General features: G+C 42.0%; 1 protein-coding gene across 1 annotated transcript; it reads right to left on the bottom strand.

Annotated features, from left to right (window-relative positions):
• Positions 1-8,726: 8,726 nt before the first annotated feature.
• Positions 8,727-10,303, bottom strand: rgs5b (regulator of G protein signaling 5b). The gene is made up of 5 exons (XM_080861662.1): positions 10,206-10,303; positions 9,997-10,083; positions 9,830-9,891; positions 9,570-9,733; positions 8,727-9,458 (listed from the first exon to the last, which is right to left on the bottom strand). The coding sequence occupies exons 1-5, from the start codon at positions 10,247-10,249 to the stop codon at positions 9,282-9,284; spliced, it is 534 nt and encodes a 177-aa protein (XP_080717788.1). The 5' UTR covers positions 10,250-10,303; the 3' UTR covers positions 8,727-9,281.
• Positions 10,304-10,521: the final 218 nt, after the last annotated feature.

Genomic DNA, 10,521 nt, shown 5'->3' on the forward strand with positions numbered 1-10,521 from the left:
TTTCAGATTTCTAAACTAGAAATTAAGTACAGATGACACCACATAATGATTTCTGAGACTACACCCATCTTCATCATCAGCTCTAATTTTTTTAAAATCTTGACAACCGCAGCTGTAAAGTTTCCTAAATGCTTCTTGCAAACTTGTGACGCAATCGTAATCTGTCAAAATCTGACCACAGACGAGCAGAAAGAAACAAACACAGGAACAAGCAAAGAAATACCACACACACACACACACACACACACACACACACACACACACACACACACACACACACACACACACACACACACACACACACACACACACACACACACTCTATAGCACTCTGCGTAAAAGATTACTATCAGATTAATGCTACCCAGCATAATCTAGAGTTACTGAAACAGGCCCTACAACTTTCAGTATCACTGACGATTACTCATTTATCGTCACTAAAGAAAAAAAAATTGAGGCATGAAGGTATTTCTGGCTTTCATTTACAGTTTTTGCCCGTTGCCTGAACACATTTTGCAAAACTTTGCTCATTGTGCCAAAACCCTAAACACAAGTAAACATGACACAACACTGGGAAATATACCATTCACATCTGCACCAAATTGAAACTCTACTCTCAAAACCTAAACTCTGCTATCAAAACCTAACATTCCTTTGTCAAAATGTAACTCTGTTGACAAAATGACACATACTTGCATCATATGCAAACACTTACAGAGCAGGAGGAACACACTAGTCTACTTTATATAAAGCACTGCAGTCTTTGATTTCCATTGTTCATTCAGAAGGCATATTTTCAGGAGACACATTTGCAAACAACCAAAAAAGCAAATAGACCTACTCAATATTGTACATTGCAGTACCATGAATTCAGATAAAGCAAAAAAAACCAAAACAAAAAAACCCCCATAATACAGTAATAGAAAAAACACTATACTGTAAACAAAAAATCATGACAATTGTGCATACGTGGGCTCATGGATCCCGCCGTCTGTTGGGGTCTGGCCACAGGACCTCATCAACATCGCAAGCAATGTCTTCTCCCGCTGGGCACCGGGGAAAATATCCTCTTCCATGTCAAAACCATCCATGGATTTCTGTCACCTGAATGTCGCCGCAGGCCTGTTCCATTGCCTGCAGAAGAGGCATGCAGGCATGTAGTTGGCGGTCATATACACGCCATCTCCAAGCCGAAAAAAATTCCTCTATAGGGTTTAAAAATGGTGAGTAAGGGGGCAAGCATACCACTTCAAGTTGACTTTGGTTGGAGAACCAGGCCTGGACCAGAGCAGCCCGATGGAAACTGACATGATCCCATATCACCACAAACCTGGGCTGATCTGGTCTGTTCTGTACAACTATATCATGGAGAGCATCTAGAAATGTGAGTATGTGTTGGCTATTGTATGGACCTAGTATTGCATGATGGTGCAGAAGCCCTCGAAGGCATATGGCGGCACATAATGTGATGTTTCCCCCGCGCTGCCCTGGGACGTGCACAATTGCCCTTTGGCCAATTACATTACGACCCCGTCGTCTTGTTTTGCTCAGGTCGAATCCAGCTTCATCAATGAAAATGTATTCATGAGGCTGTGCAGCTCCATCCATGGCCAAGATTCTCTGAAAAAAAGGGGAACATATCACTGTACTACAGTGCTACACATACAGCACCCTCACCCCATCACACAGGTACCTGTGTAGCTCTCAGAATGGATCCATGTGGTACTGATATGGTACATATTCAGCTGCTACTGGACTTCACCAATACTCTATTGTAAATGTAAGGGACAGTTACACGTACCCGTACATATTCAGCTCGAAGTCCTTTGACCCTGTCACTGTTCCTCTCGAATGGGACTCTGTAGAGCTGCTTCATGGTGATGCTGTGTTTACCCAAGATGCGTCTGATGGTGGTGATGCTCACATGGTTTATGTTGCTGAACACTCGCCTGTCTGCAAGTATTTTCCGTCGTAGCTGGTGGAGACGGATGGCATTGTCTGCCCTCACTAGGTCCACAACAGCAAGTTCCTGCTGTTGTGTGAACAGGCGTTGGCGTCCTCCCCCAGAAGGTCTTCGAGTCATTCTAGAGAAATACAACCACATATTGTCATCGGTTTGCTTATTTTTCTTACAGTACTTCACTGTATATACTGTATCATCCACTGTACAACACTGTACTTCAATATAAGTAATCATGGTATGTTTCACAGAAACTACCACTTTGGCTGCAAAAGGAGCATTAGCACCCTGCAATACCCTGTACACTTGATATGGTAACTGTAGAACAGTACTATGAAAACCATCTGAGTAGAGTAGAAGGCAGTGAGATGAAGACAGACCTGTTTTCTAGTCGGAATTTTCTTACAGTTTTTGCCCGTTGCTTGAACACATTTGGCAAAACGTCGCTCATTGTGCCAAAACTCTAAACACAAGTAAACACGACACAACACTGGGAAATATACCATACACATCTGTGCCAAAATGAAACTCCACTCCCAAAACCTAAACTCTGCTGTCAAAACCTAACATTCCTTTGTCAAAATGTAACTCTGTTGACAAAATGACACATACTTGCATCATATGCAAACACTTACAGATCAGGGGGAACACACTAGTCTTCTTTACATAAAACACTGCAGTCCTTGATTTCCATTGTGTATTCAGAAGGCACATTTACAGGAGACACATTTCCAAACAACCAAAAACGCAAATAGACCTACTCAATAGTGTACATCGCAGTACCATGAATTCAGATAAAGCAAAAAAAAAAAAAACCACAACACAATAATACTGCAATAGAAAAAACACTATACTGTAAACACAAAAAACCATGACAATTGTGCATAAGTGGGCTCATGGATCCCGCCGTCTGTTGGGGTCTGGCCACAGGACCTCATCAACATCGCAAGCAGTGTCCTCTCCCGCTGGGCACCGGGGAAAATATCCTCTTGCATGTCGAAACCATCCATGGATTGCTGTCACCTGAATGTCGCCGCAGGCCTGTTCCATTGCCTGCAGAAGAGGCATGCGGGCATGTGGTTGGCGGTCATATACACGTCATCTCCAAGCCTAAAAAAACCCTCAATAGGGTTTAAAAATGGTGAGTAAGGGGGCAAGTATACCACTTCAAATTGATTGTGGTTGGAGAACCAGGCCTGGACCAGAGCAGCCCGATGGAAACTGACATGATCCCATATCACCACAAACCTGGGCTGATCTGCTCTGTTCTGTACAACTATATCATGGAGAGCATCTAGAAATGTGAGTATGTGTTGGCTATTGTATGGACCTAGTATTGCATGATGGTGCAGAAGCCCTCGAAGGCATATGGCGGCACATAATGTGATGTTTCCCCCGCGCTGCCCTGGGACGTGCACAATTGCCCTTTGGCCAATTACATTACGACCCCGTCGTCTTGTTTTGCTCAGGTCGAATCCAGCTTCATCAATGAAAATGTATTCATGAGGCTGTGCAGCTCCATCCATGGCCAAGATTCTCTGAAAAAAAGGGGAACATGTCACTGTACTACAGTGCTACACATACAGCACCCTCACCCCATCACACAGGTACCTGTGTAGCTCTCAGAATAGATCCATGTGGTACTGATATGGTACATATTCAGCTGCTACTGGACTTCACCAATACTCTATTGTAAATGTAAGGGACAGTTACACGTACCCGTACATATTCAGCTCGAAGTCCTTTGACCCTGTCACTGTTCCTCTCGAATGGGACTCTGTAGAGCTGCTTCATGGTGATGCTGAGTTTACCCAAGATGCGTCTGATGGTGGTGATGCTCACATGGTTTATGTTGCTGAACACTCGCCTGTCTGCAAGTATTTTCCGTCGTAGCTGGTGGAGACGGATGGCATTGTCTGCCCTCACTAGGTCCACAACGGCAAGTTCCTGCTGTTGTGTGAACAGGCGTTGCCGTCCTCCCCCAGAAGGTCTTCGGGTCATTCTGGAGGAATACAACCACATATTGTCATCGGTTTGCTTATTTTTCTTACAGTACTTTACTGTATGTACTGTGTCATCCACTGTACAACACTGTACTTCAATATAAGGAATCAGCCACTTTGGCTGCAAAAGGAGCATTAGCACCCCGTACACTTGATATGGTAATGTGATATACTGTAGAACAGTGCTATGAAACCATCTGAGTAGAGCAGAAGGTATGGAGGTGAAGACATACCTGTTTTCTAGTCGGAATGTTCATATTATAGATGCCACTGTGAAGCGGCTTAGATGTGGGTGGACTCTCTGCCCAGCTTCCCTCATAGTCAGGCCATGGTTGATGACATGGTCCACCAAAGTTGCTCTTATTTCATCAGAAATATGGGTCCGTTCATGGCCTCTTCGGCCTTCTCCTCCTCTTCCTCCTCCTCCTCTACCTCTTCCTCTTCCTCTTGCTCTCCCTCCATCCATGCTTGCAAAGTTCTTGAAATGGCTACGCTGAGGGCTTTTTGTAGTTGGCTAATTGGTGTTCGGTTTTGCAAGTACGTGCCTTCAGGTGTGTATTTGAGTGGTTGCAATTATCCGATGTGTTTTGTATTTTGGATACATGTGTTTTCCGAATGGCACCCTGAGATTTCATTTTGTGAGCGAAGTGTCTTATGTATGAAATAGAGTGTAGCATGCAGGACCATGTGTGTTGCATAAAGGGGTAGGTGTGTTGCATAAAGGAGTAGGAGTGTTGCATAATTGGTACTGGGGTGCAAAGCAGCGCTTTTGTTTAAGGTATGGGTACATGTGTTTGAGGTATGGTAACAAAAGCTTCACGTTGTGTTACTTTAGTCTGAGCATGGGTTTATAGTGTTCAAGCAACGGGCAAAAACTGTATTACAGATGCCACTGTGAAGCGGCTTAGATGTGGGTGGACTCTCTGCCCAGCTTCCCTCATAGTCAGGCCGTGGTTGATGACATGGTCCACCAAAGTTGCTCTTATATCATCAGAAATATGGGTCCGTGCATGGCCTCTTTGACCTCCTCCTCCTCTTCCTCTTGCTCTCCCTCCATCCATGCTTGCAAAGTTCTTGAATTGGCTAAACTGAGGGCTTTTTGTGGCTGGCTAATTGGTGTTCAGTTTTGCAAGTAAGTGCCTTCAGGTGTATATTTGAGTGGTTGCAATTACCCGATGTGTTTTGTATTTTGGATACATGTGTTTTCCAAATGGCACCCTGAAATTTCATTTTTGAACGAAGTGTCTTATGTATGAAATAGAGTGTAGTATGCAGGACCATGTGTGTTGCATAAAGGAGTAAGTGTGTTGCATAATTGCAACCAGAGTGCAAAGCAGCACTTTTGTTTAAGGTATGGGTACATGTGTTTGGGGTATGGTAACAAAAGCTTCAAGTTGTGTTACTTTAGTCTAAGCATGGGTTTATAGTGTTCAAGCAACGAGCAAAAACTGTAATACATCATGATTCATCTTAACTTTCTTTGTCCACCCATCTGCATGCAGTCAAACACATGGCAAAAAATTGTATTGTTTGGGTCACAATGCACACGTATTCCACACCATATCGGTTATAGCCAGAAATTTGTTACTTAAAGTTCTAGTTTTTTTGTATCTCTTATTTTGTGCACCAAATATTGATCCTAATACGTTAAAAACAAAGTAAACCTCTCTCTCTGTTTTGATAACAGATTTTTTCATTCATTCATTTTCCACATTAGTCCCGTCGGCCCATATGTATCTACTTTATTGGATCTCCATATACTTTTTTGACTAAATTAAATTAGATATAAATCATGAATGTCCACCCAGCAAAATATCGTCCACAGGGTTGAATTCAAATTCAATACTGCTGAATACTGTATGTGGGTAAGATGATGTGTTACAGCATGAGCAACAGTTAAAAATTAAGTCCATCTGTTCCCTGAAATTAAGATGGCAGTGTTTGAGTTTACAGTGACCGAAAAACAAATGAGTTTTTCTCCACTTAATCTCAATTACCGTACGTCGAGGCTCAGAAGAGGCCCTTTTTACTCATCACTTCTGTGTGGAAGTGACACAGAAAAAGAGGGATGGAGTGGAGAGATAGCCACTGTCTTTTTCCGTCAGTGTCAGAGTGGTGCTAATGACTTCACCCTCTGCGTTTTAGTTGCCAAGTGTTTGAACAGGAGTCATTTGTTTCAGCAGGACAGTGTAGGAAGGGGAGAGCAACGAGGAGGTGGCGCTGATGGATGGCGGCAGTATGAAAGGATGAGCCTGATTTACCGAAGGGAGGGGAGGCTTTTGTGACTCACAGGGCCCTAAGGTAGAGCTAGTAAACAAACCTGCCAGTGGAGGTGCATGGTAGGTAGCTGCTGTATCCATGGTGACCATCCTTCACACTCAGATGTTTCCCGGGAAAATGAACTCATGTTTTGGACACAAACACATTTGCCGCCCGTTATGGGCTTAGCATTTTACAACATTTAGCTTCAAACCTTTTATGAAAGCCTAATCTGCCTGTTGACACACTTGTAAATCTATTAATCTTTAAACAACAGTCTAACATTTTAGGATAACACTAGAGCTTATTGGATTGTTGACTTTATACAAGAAATTTCCTGATCTTTAAAATTTAAATCAAAGCTTTTGTCTCGTGTATGTAAATAGGTTAGCTTGACATGACTTCCAGAGATGCTACCAAAATAGATGCTGAAATCTGATATTTCCTGTAATGTCTGTTGATGCCACTCTCTTGAATGGCAAACATAGCACTACATGATTGTTTAATCTTTAAACAGTAACTGTATGTGTACGTGTTCATTTAGTATATTTTGAATGAGCCTGGCTTGCAGTTTTTTGTCTTTCTAGCCTTTATGCTAAGCTAACTGGCCACTGGATATAGCTATATCCATCAGATAGGATGATGGTCACATCTCAAAATAGTAGTGTATATTTTTTAGATTCACATAGACAAGAAGTTTAATGCTACTTTCATATGGGTATTCTAACTATAAACTGCAACGTATAGCTGGGTAGCCTAGCATAGGATGGGAAACATAAACAGCTAGCCTCTGTTTAAACAGCAAAATCCACCTTGTAGAACCTCCAAAGTTCATTAAAGTACTTTAATCCATTTTTAAAGATTCACAAAGGAAGCAAAATGTAAAATAAAACACAAGGTGACATTTTGTGTGAGGCAATTTCTCTCCCTGGCAAGGTGGGAAGAACTAAAGCAAACCGGCTGCTGCCTGCAGCTACGTTTTCTACGGTTTTGGAGTTTTCCCAGAAAAGGCTTTCAGTTCTTAGAGTCTCCTGTGTACGTGGCCGTGGCAACAGAAAATGAAACAGAGGTTAACTGGTGGGAATAAACCTCATAAAAATACATTAAAAACAGCTGTTTAGCTGCCATTCTTCTTATTTTTAATTTCCAGGTTCTTGAGTCTATTTCAAGTTCAGGCCAATTTTGAAAAAGTGGTCATAGGAAACTTTGATTGTGTGTGTGTTTTTTTTTAAATATAAAATGAAAACCTCTTTTGAAAAACCTGGATGTAGCCTCGAACTTTGTATGGAAAAAAAATGTAATGGATTTGAATTATACTGTGGACGTCAGTGGATTTAGGACAAAAATATTTCAGTTGTATGTGTTTTACATGTCTGTGCATACTGCTAATACTGTCTGCCTTTTATGTGCCACTTGGACCTTTAATCTGACTCTTGTGTTTGTGACTAGATCTGACATTTCCTCTGGTGATTAATGAATGTATTTATGCATCTATCCACCTTTAGTCTGGTTTTAAGGAACTGATCGTGGACTTCAGGAAGACCAGGAAACACTTGACCCCTGTTTCAATCCAGGGGGTCAGTGTTGACATTGTGGAGGACTATAAATACCTTGGAGTACACATTGACAATAAACTGGACTGGGCTAAAAACACCACAGCACTTTACAGGAAGGGCCAGAGTCGTCTCTATTTTTTGAGGCGACTGAGGTCCTTCAACATCTGCCAGAAAATGCTGAGGATTTTCTATGAGTCTGTTGTGGCCAGTGCGATCCTCTATGCTGTTGCATGCTGGGGGAGCAGGCTGAGGGTCGCAGATGCCAACAGACTTAATAAACTAATCCGTAAGGCCAGCAATGTTGTGGGGATGGAGCTGGACTCCCTCAAGGTGGTGTCGGAGAGGCGGATGCTGTCCAAGATAAAGACAATGTTGGATAACACCTCCCACCCACTCCATGACATGTTGGTCAGTCACAGGAGCTCGTTCAGTGAGAGACTGAGATTACCGAAAAGCACCACTGAACGACACAGGAAATCATTCCTGCCTCTGGCCATCTCCCTGTACAACGCATCCACTTAACACACTGTTTACTGCTACAACTGCGCATGTTTCTTTTCCAGCTATTTATTTATGAGTGACTTATGTATGTATGTATATATATGTATATATTGTACTATTCTTAGTTAGCGTATTGTCTGTCTTGTCTTAATGTTGGTTTATAATGGAGCACTGTAACAAAAAATAATTTCCCCCAGGGATCAATAAAGTATTCTGATTCTGATTCTGATTTTACACAAACATACGCTTTTTACATATCATCTATTAACTGTTACCTCAGAGAAAATGATGGGTCATCTTGCCACCTATCTGTGAAGTGGAACAAGGCAACTGTAAGTCATTAAGATTACAGTAAGCACGAACTAGCCTTCTACTCTCTTTTTCCTACTGTGACTAACAAACTCCACCATCTCTACAAATGAATTTCCTCTGGAACAAGTTCCTTTCTCTCATGATTTTTTTATTCAATGCATTTACTTTTCCATACAGTACTCCAGATACTTCAAAAAAATACAATGTAAAAAATAAAATAGGCAAATAAATACAAAACATACAATTTTCAATAATCAGCAAACTTTAGCTTCGTAAACATTTATTTTCAATAAATAACGAATAAATAAGCATTCATGCTACACAGCAGTATCTCTCCTAGTGGTACTTTTGTTGTGCAACTCATATCAGAATTTTTTTAGTATCGCCTTCATGCTGTCTTTCATCCAGTCTTTTATGCACAGTACACGTTTGCCCTTATGAGGCAGACATTGCCTGCGGGTCAGTTCATCCTCACAGCCTTGCAACTTCCGCCTCTCGCTCCGATGTGGAATCTCTGGACGTCTCCGGTCTCTAAAGTTATTCCACAACCGGGCATGAAAACTCCTCGGACTGAGGTATTTATTCCGTCCAAAACTTGACAGTTTCCACTGCGTGTCTGTCAGCTTATGTCCTTTTGAAGAGTCATTGCATTGTAGGGCAGTGTTTTATCATTTTTTATCTTCCAGTCTTTTAGCCCGTCTTGGTTTTCCTGGTGAGCTCCAGGTATGTTGAGGATTTGAGGAAGCGAGGGTAGCAGTCTTTCTCCATCAGGGTGTAGATTTTGGATTGGGCCACATTGAAACAGGACTGGCTGGGCTGCTCCATGTTCTCTTTGGTGATCGCTTTGGTTTCATGGTCGAGATTTACCTGTAGACGGGACAAGGGAAAACAGTCAATTGATTATCAATAGTTAACAACAAGATAAGAGAAACCAGCAGTTTGATAGAGTGTGTCTAGTTCTGCTTATCAGATATTTACCTCACGGGGTGCGTCGGAGCCAATGAACTCATCATAGATTTTCTTTGCCTTGCTAGCTAGTTTTGAAGGCTTAGTTGTTTTGTAGTCTTCACATGCCAAGTAAAAGGCAACATTTTCCTCACTGAACTCTGTCACCAGGAATGCTCTGAAAAGACACAGCCCATCTGGAGAAAGGAGAAAGAGAAGAGAAAGACTTAACATCTCATAGAAAGCTCAAAACTTATTTACATTTACTTCTGTGAGTGATCTGGTGGACTTACTTGGGCTGGTCAACAGATTGTCAAATGATTCCTTCCATTTAAGAGGCTCCTCAACATTAAACCTGCAGAAGCAGAGACAAAGTAGTTAGGAAATGTTCCTACAGTATCCAGGATTCACATGAACTCAACTGAAATGCCGAAAAAGAGATGCTGAATGAATGTCTTACCTCAGTTTGTCGCTTTTCTTTGAGTGCCCAGTGAGGCTGTCTGACTTCTGTAGCAAACTCCCAAACAGAGCTTTCAGCTCTTTTGCCCTGTTAAAAAAGGAGGAAAAGTTACAGTGAGATTAATCCATCCTGTATTTTCTACAGATGACAACATCATAATCTCTTGTTTAAAAAAGAAAAATCTGATATAACATCCTCACATATCTCACCTTTCGAGGCAGGTGATAGGCAGCGAGTCGCGTCCTCTGCACATGATGAGTCGTATGTGGTTCACAGAGCCGTCTTCCTTGTTCTAAGTGAATGAGCTCTCAGCTTGTCTGCTGTCTGTGTGGGAGTGTGACTTCTTATAGGTTTTTCCACTCTGTGACATCATGCCTCTTAGCCAATGAAATGAGATGTGGGTAGATGAGGAGACTCCTCCACTCAGATTTTTCCTCCTGGCTTTACTTCCTCAGAAATGAGCAACGTTTGTGACTGAATTACTGCCCAACACTCCGTGGTCATCCAGGGTGTGAGAATGCGTCT

This window comes from Rhamphochromis sp. 'chilingali' (assembly GCF_963969265.1).
Source record: "Rhamphochromis sp. 'chilingali' genome assembly, chromosome: 16".
Lineage (NCBI taxonomy): Eukaryota > Metazoa > Chordata > Actinopteri > Cichliformes > Cichlidae > Rhamphochromis > Rhamphochromis sp. 'chilingali'.